The sequence below is a fragment of the Littorina saxatilis genome, linkage group LG12 (genome assembly GCF_037325665.1).
Source record: "Littorina saxatilis isolate snail1 linkage group LG12, US_GU_Lsax_2.0, whole genome shotgun sequence".
NCBI lineage: Eukaryota > Metazoa > Mollusca > Gastropoda > Littorinimorpha > Littorinidae > Littorina > Littorina saxatilis.
This window is the reverse complement of record NC_090256.1, coordinates 16,194,133-16,209,477: the sequence shown is the minus strand read 5'-3', so window position 1 is coordinate 16,209,477 and position 15,345 is coordinate 16,194,133. Positions and strand designations below refer to the sequence as shown.

Genomic DNA, 15,345 nt, shown 5'->3' with positions numbered 1-15,345 from the left:
TGCTTTTGTGAACAAGAAACAATTAACAAGTGGCTCTATCCCATCTCCCCCCTTTCCCCTATATCCCATCTCCCCCCTTTCCACGTCGCGATATAACCTTGAATGGTTGACTTACTTACTTACTGCCTTTCACGCCTGGTGGCGTGTAGGGCAGCGACAAAGGTTGAATGGTTGAAAACGACGTTAAACACCAAAGAAAGAAAGAAAGAATGTTTGTGCAAATGATTCACACGTGGTGTGTGTGGCAAGTGTACAGAAAGTACTTAGATATTATGCAAAAAGTGTGAGAAAACTGTGTTGCAATCATATGCTGATGGTCATAGCTCACGATAAAATCAATCGATTTCACAGGGAGTCCCAATCTCTCTTCCTCCACCGGACGAAGATCTGTTTACAGATGCGTCCATGGATAAATATAAAGGTAATAAAGTCTCTTAAATGTAAAGGTAATAAAGTCTGAATATCTCTTTTTTGCAGTCTGTCTTTGTTGTCGTTTGCTTCCTTCACGTCAGCATTAAAAAATTGTAAACAGGATGGAATCAAACAAAAGTTAACGAGCAATTCGCCCAGAGAGCAATGAAAAATGGGTTGTACAAGGGGGGATTTGACAAGGTCACCTTACACAGATACAGGTGCTTGGTACAGTAAAGCCGAGAAGTGTGTCATAGGCTCTAGCTGATTTAGGCCTAGTCATCTACTCCAAGCCGAGAAGTGTGTCATAGGCTGTAGCTGATTTAGGCCTAGTCGTCTACTCCAAGCCGAGAAGTGTGTCATGGGCTGTAGCTGATTTAGGCCTAGTCAACTACTCCAAGCCGAGAAGTGTGTCATAGGCTGTAGCTGATTTAGGCCTAGTCATCTACTCCAAGCCGAGAAGTGTGTCATGGGCTGTAGCTGATTTAGGCCTAGTCAACTACTCCAAGCCGAGAAGTGTGTCATAGGCTGTAGCTGATTTAGGCCTAGTCGACTACTCCAAGCGAAGTGTCATAGGCTGCAAGGTGTGCCGTGTGTCTATGTCTTCATTCTTCACACCCAGTGATTAGAATTGCTGATTGTGATACATGCCATTGTCTACACACCTGTATTCAGAGATTTATTTAGAAAACATCAATAAAGATAAAAAGAAGATGTTGGCATGTTCATTTTATTTGTCATTCCAAATACACTTGAATTGAAAACAATACTTTTTTTCACACCAGCTTGCATCGAAAGTCAAAGAAGAGAGGTTACAACTACATGTTAATGTTGCAGTTTCATTAGCAATTGCAGAATTAATTGATTAATTATTTCTGCCACGCACTCTTCAGAATCAATGGAACAGTTTTACAAACGACTCAAAACAAACAATACCAGTAACTGTCACATTCACAAGGGATACTGCAAGGCTGTGGAGTGAAATTCACGATTCAATCAGAGAAACACACCATTCAATCGGTACTGCAGACAGGAGGACATATCTATAGCGTCCCTCTGAACCAAGTCATCTCGTTTTGCACGTACACATACCTAATGACAGATCTCAAAGGATATTTATGACAACTCGGAATACATGTACTATTAAAATAAAATATGATTCATCTGCCACTCCCACGTCAAACGGAAAATACCTCCATCAAGTCTTCAATACTGAAAGAATACCAAACAACAAAATACCCTCACATGCCCACATATAAAAGCACCCTCACATACCCACATGTACCCACTCAATCCGAGGGGAATCGAGACAAGGGTCATGGTGTATGTGAGAGAGTGTGTGTGTAGAGCGATTCAGAGTAAACTACTGGACCGATCTTCATGAAACTTTACATGAGAGTTCCTGAAAAGGATATTCCAAGATGGTTTTTGGCTCACGTAAGTGTAGCCTATGCGATGCTAACTTTTGTCTGTGTGTGCGTGCGTATGTATGTATGTCTGTGGTAGAAACTTTAACATTTGACTGAACACCGAAATACTAATTTTACCTGGTTATTATTCAAGCAACAGCTTCAAAGTATTGAAGCAATTATCAACATTTTGTCGGCACGTATGTAGTTAAAGTGTGTATCCAAAGAAAACGGGTGGTGGGGGGGGGGGGGGGTGTAAAAACAGCTGACTGGTTTGTGTCGTGTGTGGTATGTAGACCAGGTCAGGGGTCAAGGTTAGGTCAGATCGCGTGAAGGATTGTGGTATAGATACAGTTATCACCAAGCTGCAGTTCGCCGATTCAGAGAAGACGATTTCACATTGTTCGGTTTTGTAGCTCCAGAAAAATAGATAAAGAAGATTTCCTACAGGTTAATCTGCACAGCGTGTTTCCAGTGTCTGCGCGAGGAAGCGCTGTCGAAAGCGCAGTGTCGATCTGGCCATGTGGCAGTCGTGTCCCCGTAAGTAGGCTACAGACAGACAGATCTAGATCTAGTGTCTCGCACTCTTGCACCGTGTCACCTATGTTTACTGTGTGTGTGTATGTGTGACGGAGTGATTGAGTTTGTGTTACTGTTTGTCAATTTCTTACGTGAGCCTTGAAGGCTTCGCCTCTTGTTTTCTCATTTTTTCGATAAATGTTTTTGATGACGTCATATTCGGCGTTTTGTAAAAGTTGAGGCGGCACCATCACACCCTCATTTTTCAATGAAATTAAATGACATTTCGGCCAAGCAATCTTCGACAAAGGCCGGACTTTGGTATTGCATTTCAGCTTGGAGGCTTTGAAACTAATTAATGAGTTTGGTCATTAAAAATCTCAATTGTAATTAAATTATTTTTTATATAACGATCCAAAAACAATTTATTCTTATTCTTCATCATTTTCCAATTCTAAAAAACCTATAAATATGTTATATTCGGATTAAAAACAAGCTCTCAAAATTAAAAATATGAAAATTATGATCAAAATGAAATTTCTGAAATCGATTTAAAAACAATTTCATTTTATTCCTTGTCGGTTCCCGATTAAAAAAACATATAGATATGATATGTCACGAGCGGTGGACTGACGATGCTACGACTATACGGTCTTGATGAAAAAATGCAGTGCGTTCAGTTTCATTCTGTGAGTTTGACAGCTTGAGTAAATGTATTTTCCCCTCACGCGACTTGTTTTCCTTATTCCTGCATGCGTGTATTCATGTTTCCAAGCCCCGCGTTTCGCTGTGAACTTTGGAGGTTGCTACAGCAGAGTCAGAAGGTTGAACCACTTGGTATATACAGGGTGACCCCAAAAAAAAGAGTACCCAAACAAAATTGAATAACTTTGTCAATTTTAACTTTTTTTTCTTTCTTTTTGAGGTGAGTCAAGCTAATCCACTGCATGGTTGGATGAAATAAAAGCTGTTCTCACAATGAACTATACTAATGATCAACGGACGTTTTGCATAGAGACCTATTTTCGCACAAAATCATACAGAGATGTGCAAGTACAGTTCCAGAGACACTTCGGTCAGCGCGATTTCTATCTTTGGGGGTTCCTGAAAGACAACATCTACAGGAACAACCCACAGACAATCACAGAACTCAAGAGAGCCATCACAATTCAACCATTCGCGGAATCTCGCAACAGGAGTGTGTGCGGGTGATTGATAACTTTGCGCGGCGAGTTCAAGTTTGCCTGCAGCGGCGTTTGGAGCATGTTCTGTAGAATGAGCATAACTTTCCTGAAAGACAAGCTAGAACGCTAAAATTTTCTGTGCAAATCATGCAGAGGCTACTTGTGTGTGTAAATAAATTTTATGAAGATTGCTTTATTTTTGTTCAATTTATGACGTTTTGTTTGGGTACTCTTTTTTTGGGGTCACCCTGTATGAGCCAAACCAACACAGAAACAGTTGAAAGATCTGTCATTCTAGATGCAAACATCTGACTTTCATACACGAAAGCTTCATTTATATACAAGCAATCATTTGAAGCAACCACAGATTTTCAAACTTTCTAAAAAGAACATAAAAAATCTGGGTGTAGACACAATGACTTTTTTTCCACATCAAGACTGAATACCCACTTAAGCCCCATACATTTCGCTGAAAATACATGCCTGTCGAACAACCTTTAATAAGAGTAGATGCAGTTATGATAGGTGGGATAATAGATATGTACAGAGGCAGCAGGAGAAGACATATACCATGGCACTTCAGGTACAGCCTAGGCTGTGAGACCAATGTGAATACACACAGGTAACCATTCTTCATCACCTTTCATGCACACGATACATTTGCCAAAAGCATTGCGTAGCAGTCAGCCAGGACCTTATCAGCACCATGTCATTTACACACGCACACTCGCACACACACACTCCAAAAATATTCACAATCTTCATGAATGCTTACAGAATTATTCACGTCAGGGACAAAATCAGAAAAAGAGTTAAACCAAAAAATTGAACACACATTCTATGCAAGAAAATTAAAACAATAGGTCGCATGATTTAGTCAATGCCCACTTTCCCTTGAGATAAAAGCCTCAACTCTTTTTAAGAAATGAGCAGGCCTGGATTAACAACAAAACAGTCTATGTGAAATAGTCGCTGTCAGTGTGTTGCATGTCTGAAAGTAATCGGCATTACCAATTGTAATGCTCTCTCTGAAAGTTAATATCACTGCAGATATATACAGCAAACAATACAGCAAACAAGTTTTTTGTTTTATCTCATTGTAAATATAATGTTCAACACACAAGCAAATAAACTTCTACAAAAAGCAAAAGATAACACCCATGCATCCTACAACTTTCACCATCTTGCATCACCAAGTGATTCTTTGGAAAAGCGCTACTAAAGAAGCAAAGAGCTCCACATCCCAATGGCCTCCACTCCCCGCAATTCTCCCCTCTCATCCCCTCTGTGTGCACAGTCACTTTCAAACAGTGCTCAGCTCTTGCACAGCCACCAGTCTTGCAGCTACATGATATCCCCCCCCCCCCCCCCCCCATCACGAGTGTTTGCGAGTGGTGGAGTTACGACGAGGACACCTTGTGGTAGGTGCTGGCACCGTTGACCTCCTCCAAGGGCAGTTCTTCGTGTAGGAACTTGAGTGACCCGTCCGTAAAGTCCCGCGCGATCTGCCCCGCGCCTCTCAGCACCCATTTGGTGGTCAGCAGGCCCTCGATTCCCACAGGACCACGGGCGTGGATGCGAGACGTGCTGATGCCCACTTCCGCACCTGTGCAGGACAGAGAGGTGGAGCGTATTTCACAGTTCGTCTCACAGATGTCTGAAGGCACAATGACTCTTTCACTAATCTAAGCAGAGATTCCTTGGAGCTATTGCGCCATAAACACAACCATTGAATTCCAATCTAATCTGTAGTGGTTTAAGACTTGCAATACAGTAAATGAGCATATCTTTAATACCCTCGCTGGCCATGAAAAAGACAGCTTAAGTCATTGTACACTAAACCATCAATGCTTTAACACAAGACTGGTGGTCAACCACCCATTAACAGGTTTTAATTGGATGTCTTAGAGCTGCAAGTGGAACATGCAGCATCTTATGTAGTATTCTCATGTAGCATTTCATGAAGATTTTTCTCTTGAGTAAGTGAAAACGTACCAAGACCAAAACGGTATCCATCAGCGAAGCGTGTGCTGGCGTTTTTGAAGACACAGGCGCTGTCTACCTGCCGCAGGAACTTGTCAGCATTGTATTCTGAAACAGTGATACAAGTGTAACCAAGTGCCGAAACACAACATTCACCCTTGGAGGCGAAGTCCAATCAAACAGGATTGAGAATTTAACAGCTAATTTCTTAGCCCTATAAAAACTGTTTACACAAAGACAACCAAGAACATACAAGGAGACCGCAGCAGCCAGATCCTATCACAAACAGAACTCTGAAATTCACAGGTGTCAGCAACGTTGAAGAAACTCGCTCGAGCTCTTCAAGGCTGACAACTGCAGAGCCTGCTGTGAAGGTTGACGCAGCAGTCTCCCTGTCACACATGCACGTGTATACAAGCATGGCTTTCTGCTATAAAATGTTGTTCCCAGCCTCAGAGGACAAAAGGTCAGTTGGACCTGGATTGAAAATATGTGTAGGTCCAAATGTCTTGGCTGCAAAATATTGTTTTGTCCGAAGACCTTCTACATGTCAAAACCATCAGATGGTGGACCAACCAAGGACAAACCAATGCGTCAGATCCCAAAAACATGCGTCAATGACAGAAGACAGAAGCCTGAGAACAACAGTGAAACTGATCTCTCCTCCTCAAAGTAACGTTCTTTCCACACTGCAATACCTGCAGCGTAGCACAGAGACAGAAGGAAGCATCATGGGTGACAATGGTGTCAGAGTGGTGACAATGGTGTCAGTGTGGTGACAATGGTGTCAGTGTGGTAACAATGGTGTCAGTGTGGTGACACTGGTGTCAGTGTGGTGACAATGGTGTCAGTGTGGTGACACTGGTGTCAGTGTGGTAACAATGGTGTCAGTGTGGTGACAATGGTGTCAGTGTGGAGACACTGGTGTCCGTGTGGTGACAATGGTGTCAGTGTGGTAACAATGGTGTCAGTGTGGTGACAATGGTGTCAGTGTGGTGACAATGGTGTCAGTGTGGTGACAATGGTGTCAGTGTGGTGACAATGGTGTCAGTGTGGTGACACTGGTGTCAGTGTGGTAACAATGGTGTCAGTGTGGTGACAATGGTGTCAGTGTGGTGACAATGGTGTCAGTGTGGTGACAATGGTTTTACAGTTTTACTTTAAGAAATTGGATTTTCTGGTTTTAAAAGTTTTCAAAAACCGGATTTCCGGGGAGAACCGGAAAGGTGTTAGCCCTGCAATGGTGTCAGTGTGGTGACTGCCAGACTTGTTGTGTGGCTCCATTCACACCATCCACCCCCACCACTCCCGCCATCCACTCAACACACACAGACATGCACACCACACAAGGACAGACAGACAGACAGACACACAGTGACACACACACAGACATGCACATACACACACACCACACAAGTACAGACAGACAGAGAGACACACACACAGACACACAGTGACACACACACAACCATGCTCAAACACACATACACACCACACACGGACAGACAGACACACACGCACACAGTGAACTGACCGTTGTTGGTGACGATGGTGTCGGTGTGGTGACTGCCGAACTGGTTGATGTGCTGTATGGCCTCGTCCACGTCGTCCACCACCTCGATGGCACACTCCATGGCGCTGTACTCCGTCCTCAGAGACGCGGACAGCGACGGCCCGAACTTGAGCATCGTGGAGAGACGGGGACCGGGCTGGAAGTCCACCTGTGGTCAAAAAGAGAGGTCATTGATGCTGCAGAGAGGTCATTGATGCTGCAGAGAGGGGCATTGATGCTGCAGAGGGGTCATTGATGCAGCAGGGAGGTCACATGCAATAAACCACGCTGATCAGCAGCCATGACTACTGTATTATTGCTGTAGAACTTGCTTGTAGAAACACATTATAAACAAACCCGTCTCACACACTCACACAGGCATGTACTCGCAAAGACAGACACATGTACAGAGAAGAAGCACGTTAATGTTTATGTGGTATATGTACAGGTTACATGCCGAGTCTCAGTGAATATTAAAAATAATGGTCAAAGTTAGCGGATCATTAAAAATGCGAGCTTTAGCAAGTTTTTTCATGACTGCGAACTGAGATCATTATATTTAATATTCACTGAGACGAGGTGTCTAACCTCTTTATTCCTCCTTTCTTCAGTTATTCAAAGAAAAGAAGAGTTTTTGAGCTAAAGTTTGATCGAATTCTGATTCACCCAACCTGCGCAGGCGATTGATTAATGCGCGGTTGTATAGTTCCGTGAAAATCATTCAATTCTGTTAACACTTCATGTCAGTTTCCCTGTTTTGGACTAAAATCAAGTACACCGTTATGTTGTTATTCTGCTGTGGCGGCAAAGGCAGGTGTTGTGTGTTCTGTTCATGTTTTGGTATCGCTAAGGAAATTTTCTTTCGTCGAATGGGATTATAGCAGACGAACTTTTGCACCCGTGTTCCAACATTAAATACTGTATGAAAAACGGTTTTCTGGGGCAAAACAGTGTAAGAAACCGCTTTATGTTCTTTAAATTGATGGGATGTGTGCATTTGGTTGCGTGTGATCTGTTTATAAAATGAAATATTGTTGAAAACTGACCGTCAGACTGCAGTCTTTTGTCAAAGCGGCTGTGTGAAAAGAAATGTCAAAGGGGAACTACTCTTGTCGCGAAATAAAGTATGAAAGTTATTTGCCTTGGAATTTGCTAGTGGCGATCGTTTCGATTTCGAGTCAGAAAACAACCAAAACTCATGGATTTTATAAGGAGATTCATGTGTTAAAGCCTGTATTCGCTAGTTTAAATGCGGTATGTTTGTATTGTTTGCTCCAGAGATGTATATTTCGTACATTAGAGTGTTCGGAACTTTTGAGTCGCAAAAGTAGTTCCCACAAGGAACAGTTTCTCAACTCCTGAGCTATCAAGGATTCAGGCTGTTGCTGGCTTGTTATTTGTTTCGTTGCTGGGTGTTTATCGAACAATAACTAGCCCTACAAGTTTACAGAGGTAAAGAAAAAGAGGGGGGAATAATTTGATTTCCATGCCTGTTTCTTTTGTAGTTAAAGGTTCACAAAATTCATGTAAGAAATATGTAGAATCTCAGTATGCCAGCTCTTCACATTCCCTTTTGTCATGATTACAACCCGTCCAAGATAACAAGAAAAGTATGATGATACCAGTGGGAAAGTGTACGTAGGACAACCTCACCCCTTCATTGCGTAGTTTCTCACAGATCTGGTCGAAAAGCGGCCCCTGGCGGTGTTTCTGGTGAATCAGGAGCGTTTCCATGGCGTTGCAGGCCGCAGGGTAATCACACTTGGAGTCAATCACTGAAAGGAAAAGGACACACGACTTGAGACAAACATTTTCCACACACAACTTGTGACCAGCATTCTCCATTTCTCATCCATGAGATCATGACATTGTACAAAAGATTGAAAGCATGCTCCCTCGGAATATTTTTTAACAATTGATACAATTTCATGTAGTTAGGTACAATCTGTCATGCACCCCTCCTCCCCCCCCCCAAAAAAAAATGTTGTTAAAAACAAGGAAATCTGAGCCAAGAAACTTCCCTTCCAAAAAGTACATTTAAGAAGACAAATTTGGATAAAAACAAGGACAATTGACCGATCTGGTGCAACCTGAGCCAACAATTTACCTAACTACTTTCCAAAACAGTCACTTAGAAGACAAAGGCCTGCTTCTTGAGGGGGGGGGGGGGGGGGTGCGGGGGTGTCCAGGGTGCGGGGGTGTCCAGGGTGCATGCCCCCGCCCCCCGGAAAATGTTGCTAAAAATAAAGGATAATGGAGCAATCTGGTGCAATCTGAGCCATCAGTTTTTCTTTATTTTCAAATTCTTTTTTTTTTTTAAGGCTGGGTAGGGGGGTTCCGGAAACCCCCCCTGGATCCGCCCCTGCACACACACCGATGCGAAAAGCCACGTCGGGGTCGATGTCCTCATCGATGTAGACATGGCAGATGCCCTCGCTGTGGCCCAGCACTGGGATGTGCTGACTGCTCTCCTGGATCTGGTGCACCAGCTGCTTGGAGCCGCGCGGGATCACCAGGTCGATGTACTCGTGCATGTGCAGCAGGTCGTTGATGTCCTCACGACGACTCACCTGCACAGGGGCACAGGCAGACCGTATTACACAGTGTGGTACGATATCAACAGTGGATGACAAAGTGGGATTCCATGGAAGAAAGACTCGCATGCAATTAGATGTAAAGTAGCAACAAGTACAATATTTCTAAATCCCTGGGATGACAAGACTCAACACAAACCAGTAGTTCCACATCGCATGCAATTAGATGTAAAGTAGCAACAAGTACAATACTTCTAAATCCCTGGGATGACAAGACTCAACACAAACCAGTAGTTCCACATCGCATGCAATTAGAGGTAAAGTAGCAACAAGTACAATACTTCTAAATCCCTGGGATGTTGAACGCCGCACACTTACACAAATACACACAAGCATAAAAACATACCCGACTGCTTGCTGAGGTGAATTGATTTTTTATTATGAATGATATTGATTCTTTTAGAAAATAGCGTTGTGCACAGAGAGCCCCAAGACTGTTCATTTAGGGTAACTGTTCATTTAGGGTAACTGTTCATTTAGGGTAACTGTTCATTTAGGGTAACTGACCAAGTGAAGGCTTGGTCTTATCCCACGTAAAAGCCTAGACTAGGTCCGAGACAGTGAGGCAAACAGTTCTGGCAAGGTGGAGAGGGATTTTAAAACGTTACTCCTTAGCTAGAGTCCAGAGTCAGGACGTACCAGTGACACCGTCTCCGGGGGAGCGAATGGTTCTAGAGCTTCCTGGACCAGCGAGTGCAGGATCTTGTTGCTATGCGATGCCTCGCGCCCGCCCTTCACCATCAGGCCGTTCCCACTGCAGATAGACAGTGCTGCCACCTGCACATAGGCAGCAATACATTGATCAAATCTGAGAACGAAAAACTGTTTTCAAATATTTCAATTCAGCTGCACGTCGCTGCTGTCCTGACGAATGAAAAAAACAATTTTTTCCTGCAAAGAAAAACCACCACTACCACTCTTGAATCAAACATGAACGTGAAAAAATATAATAAAATCAAATCATACTGAGGATGTTTTATACTTATACTGGGCATGTTTTGTACTAATACTGAGCATGTTTTGTACTAACACTGAGCATGTTTTGTACTAATACTGAGCATGTTTTGTCCTAATACTGAGTATGTTTTGTACTATTACTGTGCATGTTTTGTACTAATACCATGGGTGGGAGCCCAAAATGCTGCCAGGACTGAACATTTTGGAAAGCCGGGGTCTAGGGGCCGCCAAGGCTCCGGCGGGGTGCATTTTAGGGAGGGTTTAGGTGGCCTCTCCTGACTTGTAAATTTTAGAACAAACAAGCTTTTTGGAGATGCATAATATATACATCTTGTAAACTTGAAGGTTTTCGTAACTAACCAGCTGAAAATTAATTTTAGCATTTCATGAGGGGGCTATTGGAGCCTCTGCTGGCTTTAAAACTGATAACAGCAAACAAACAACAACAAATGGAGGGGGGGGGGGGGGGGGGGTGGAGAATGCACAAAATCAAAAACCTCTATACTTGAAGATGTTTGGTTGTATCACTCTTGCTAGGGGGTCTACAAAAACAAGTGGTAAACACATTTCAAGAAGGGTTTTTAGAAGCTCCTATAAGCTTAAACAAAATCTTAAAATTGGAAATGCACAAAAGTAAAAAATCTTGTAAACTTGAAGGTTTTTGTAACTAACCAGCTGAAAGTGAATTTTTAGCAATTCAAGAGTTGCTATTTGAGCCTCTCCTGGCTTTAAAACTGAAAACAGCACACACCTTTTTTATTGGGGGGGGGGGGGGGGGGATGAATGCACAAAATCAAAAACCTCTATACTTGAAGGTGATTGGTTGCATCCCTCTTGCTAAGGGGTCTACAAAAACAAGTGGTAAACAAATTTCAAGAAGGGTTTTAGAAGCGGCCTAAACAAAAACTTAAAATTGGAGATGCACATAATTAAAAAATCTTCTAAACTTGAAGGTATTTGATTTCATCACCTACTTTTGTCTTTGTTTAAAACAAATGTTTACTGCATTAGATTAAAGGAAAATCGCCATGCAAACAAAGCAGACACAGAAAATAACAGTCACCTCCCTTGTAGTACACATTTTTACTTGTAGCTTATGATTTTATCATTGCAGGTGGTATATTCTCAAATAATTGTTGAACCATAGCTTGAACCAAATGAAAAACAAGTTTCAAGTCAGTTTGTTTGAATTAGACACCTTCAAAAGGGCTAACTGCTCAGGTTATAAAAGAAGAAGGTTTAGACAAAAACAGAAACCGCCAGTTATATCCCTTGCCAATGCTATACACAGTCTTCTGATGCTGTCACTCAATTTGGTCAACTTACTAGCTAGATTTAGAGACAAGAACAAAGCCCACCACTTTCTCTTCACCACCTCATTTTCTCTTGCCCGCTGGGATGCGCGCGCACAACGAAACTCAACAGTGCGTGTCGCGGTTTAGACCGACGCCAGCAGAGAAGTTCTGTTTGCAGAAGAAGCGCGATGTGCGTTATGTGCGATTAATTTGCAACCCGAACCTCTACTCATACAATTTATAACTGTTCAAAGTGAGACAGTTCACAAATTAAGATAAGTATTCTATTTATATTAGGGAAGAAATAGAACTCTAAAGTCGTGAAGCGGCAACCGGCTCCGGGCCGCCATCTTTGATTTTCCCAAGCGCAACCTAAGCGAAATGTATGCTACAGAAATGCAGTGAAAGACAGACTTTAGCGTCCACTCCAGACCTTAAAGTAGGAAGATGTGAACAGTTAAAATAACGATCAGGTAACCTATATCCAATAGATTAAAGGTTTCCATACAGAAATAACCAAAGCATGATTACAAAGTCAACGAAAGTAGATTCGTAGAATCGCCCAAATCAACGAAAGTCGTTTGTGTTTTCGGTGTGAACTTCGTTTCACCGCCAACCGGAAATGACGTGTACGCAACATTTGTGATGTAGCACTTCCTTATATGGTGCGAAACGAATGCATGGGTGAAACCTAAAAAAAATAAATTGACTGAAAATTCTGAGGCAGGGGTCCAGGGGCCGCCCAGGGGGGCAAAGCCCCCCAGCTGAAAACTTCTTCTTCTTCTTCTTCTTCTGCGTTCGTGGGCTGAAACTCCCACGTTCACTCATGTTTTTCCACGAGTGGAATTTTACGTGTATGACCGTTTTTACTCCGCCATTTAGGCAGCCATACGCCGCTTTCGGAGGAAGCATGCTGGGTATTTTCGTGTTTCTATAACCCACCGAACTCTGACATGGATTACAGGATCTTTTCCGTGCGCATTTGGTCTTGTGCTTGCGTGTACACACGAAGGGGGTTAAGTCACTAGCAGGTCTGCACATAAGTTGACCTGGGAGATCGGAAAAATCTCCACTCTTAACCCACCAGGCGGCAGCGACCGGGATTCGAACTCACGACCTCCCGATTAGGAGGCCGACGTCTTACCACCACGCCACTGCGCCCGTCGCTGAAAACAAATGTTGACGTTTTATAGGTGATTTTATGGCCTCTCCTGGGCTCTAAAAAAAAAAAATGTGACACTTTAATGCCTGTCAAAAACTAAGAGACTGTGATCAGCCATAAAAAAAATAAAATCTTGGATTTTTATTTTTAGTCCATTCTCACACGCTCTAGAGGTCCATTTCAACTTATTCTGCTTAAAAGAGTGTCTGAAAGGTAAAGATAGACTGTGCTGAAGCAAGCAAAGAAATGAGTAATAAGTAACAGCAGATCCTATCAAGTCGATGAGCCACAAAAACAATGCCCTTGTACAAAACAACAATTTCACCAAACAAGTCACTCGATCATGCGCTTATAACACATAACGATACACGCTCAAAGACAAACAGAAAATGACAAAACTGATCACACATGAAAAACAGCAGCCATATATCACATACAACATGAACACCTGAAGTTAATGTCTTGTTTATTTGATGACTAACCTGAAAACTACACCAAAGATACGCATTGAAGTTGAACCGAAGATCCAAAGATACGGAACATGGCCCATTGAAAGAAAGAATGAAATGGTCGACGTAAACTCAGACTTTATCACGAAGTCAGAACAGCTTTCTTGTGGTGTTTTCTTCTTGCGCGTGCATATTCTTCCCGATAATTCCATAATCTCTCACTTATGCAGATGGCACACAAATTTCACGGTGTATCAAGATTCTGAAGCCACTTCCGAAAACCCTCCTTCCCAGCGCGTTTGTTCGGTTGGTCAGCACCGATCAACTCTGTTGAAGCGTTTATACTTAAAACGGGTATCTTCTATGTTTTGATCATTTCATCACTTCATTTGCCCGTCAAAACACGGAAAAAAGCGGCTTCCTTTAGAAATAGAGCCTTTTATTCGCAGTCAGAGAAATGAAGCGACCCGAAAGTCAGACTCCTGCGAAGTTTTTAACAAGACGCGGGCTGTATTCTTACACAAAAGAGTACTTCCGTTCAAACTGAAAGCTGAAACCGAATCGCGTCAGCAGTTCAAACGAGTTTTGCGAACATCATGGCAAGTAAACTGATTTCAAAATAATGTTTTGGGGTCAAAATTTCGGACTGACGGAATTTCCGTCACAACATTTTTACAATTGACCGAAATACGTCAATGGACGGGCTAGTTTCACCCATGCGAATGTGGTTGGTTGAAAAAAGCCTGTACTAAATAAGCCTAGTATTGGTAAAAGGTAGTTGACATTCTGTTCACAGAACGGAGTGTAAACAACAGCTGCCAGGGATTAACAAAAAAAGTATATACATTTTTTTTTCTCCAAAATTCTTCCTGGGACGAAAATCCGTCAGGGGCGGAAGAAATCCCACCCCTGTAATACTGAGGATGTTTTATACTAAAACTGAGCATGTTTTGTACTTATACTGAGCATGTTTTGTACTAATACTGTGCATGTTTTGTACTCATACTGAGCATGTTTTGTACTATTACTGTGCATGTTTTGTACTCATACTGAGCATGTTTTGTACTATTACTGTGCATGTTTTGTACTCATACTGAGCATGTTTTGTACTATTACTGTGCATGTTTTGTACTAATACTGCGCATGTTTTGTACTATTACTGTGCATGTTTTGTACTAATACTGCGCATGTTTTGTACTAATACTGCGCATGTTTTGTACTAATACTGCGCATGTTTTGTACCAATACTGAGGATGTTTTGTACTAATACTGCGCATGTTTTGTACTCATACTGAGGATGTTTTGTACTAAAACTGCGCATGTTTTACCTGAGGCAGAGCATCAGGGCGAGATTCAAAGATCACCAGCAGCACTCCGATAGGGACAGAGATCTGACGCAACTCCATATCCTCTGCGATCCTGGTTCGTTTCAACACCCGCCCCAAGGCGTTATGGGAAGTGTCTGCGATCTGACGAAGCCCCGCGGCCAGTGTTTTAAGTTTCTGGTCGTTGAGGAAAAGGCGGGCCATCATGGACTGGGACATGCCTGGAAAAACCACCACTGATTATTCATTTTGTACTTATACTGTGAAACCACAGCGCAACCTCCCTCTTAAGTAAGACCCTTCAATTTAGGACTCCCTCCCTTTTAAGACCTTGTTTTCAAAGACTTTCTGTTTATAACCTCTGTAACTGCCCTGTGCATCAGATGAAATATCAAGGGGGCATAAGCGCTCAGAACACCAGACAATAGTAAGCAAGAGTAATACAGAACTGGTCTCCTGGCACTTGGGACATGAAGAAGCACTGAATCAACATGCAACTGCTCTT

The 15,345-nt window shown here is 42.6% G+C and overlaps 2 protein-coding genes across 6 annotated transcripts in view; one reads left to right on the top strand and one right to left on the bottom strand.

Moving 5' to 3' along the window:
• The window catches only part of LOC138981353 (mitochondrial proton/calcium exchanger protein-like), a 52,879-nt gene extending 51,754 nt beyond the window's left edge, over positions 1-1,125 (top strand). The window contains exon 14 of the mRNA XM_070354240.1: positions 1-1,125. This exon is cut by the window's left edge and continues 2,968 nt beyond it. The gene's annotated coding sequence lies outside the window, so the exon portion shown is untranslated.
• LOC138981354 (delta-1-pyrroline-5-carboxylate synthase-like) overlaps positions 1,126-15,345 on the bottom strand; it is a 43,090-nt gene continuing 28,870 nt past the window's right edge. For all 5 annotated transcript variants that reach the window (XM_070354242.1, XM_070354245.1, XM_070354244.1 and 2 more), the window contains 7 exons: positions 14,844-15,061; positions 10,292-10,429; positions 9,433-9,628; positions 8,712-8,833; positions 7,041-7,227; positions 5,519-5,614; positions 1,126-5,129 (listed from right to left, as the gene is read on the bottom strand). In XM_070354242.1, the coding sequence (XP_070210343.1) occupies positions 4,924-5,129; positions 5,519-5,614; positions 7,041-7,227; positions 8,712-8,833; positions 9,433-9,628; positions 10,292-10,429; positions 14,844-15,061 (1,163 nt within the window). In that variant the 3' untranslated portion in view covers positions 1,126-4,923. The remainder of the gene's footprint in view (positions 5,130-5,518; positions 5,615-7,040; positions 7,228-8,711; positions 8,834-9,432; positions 9,629-10,291; positions 10,430-14,843; positions 15,062-15,345) is intronic.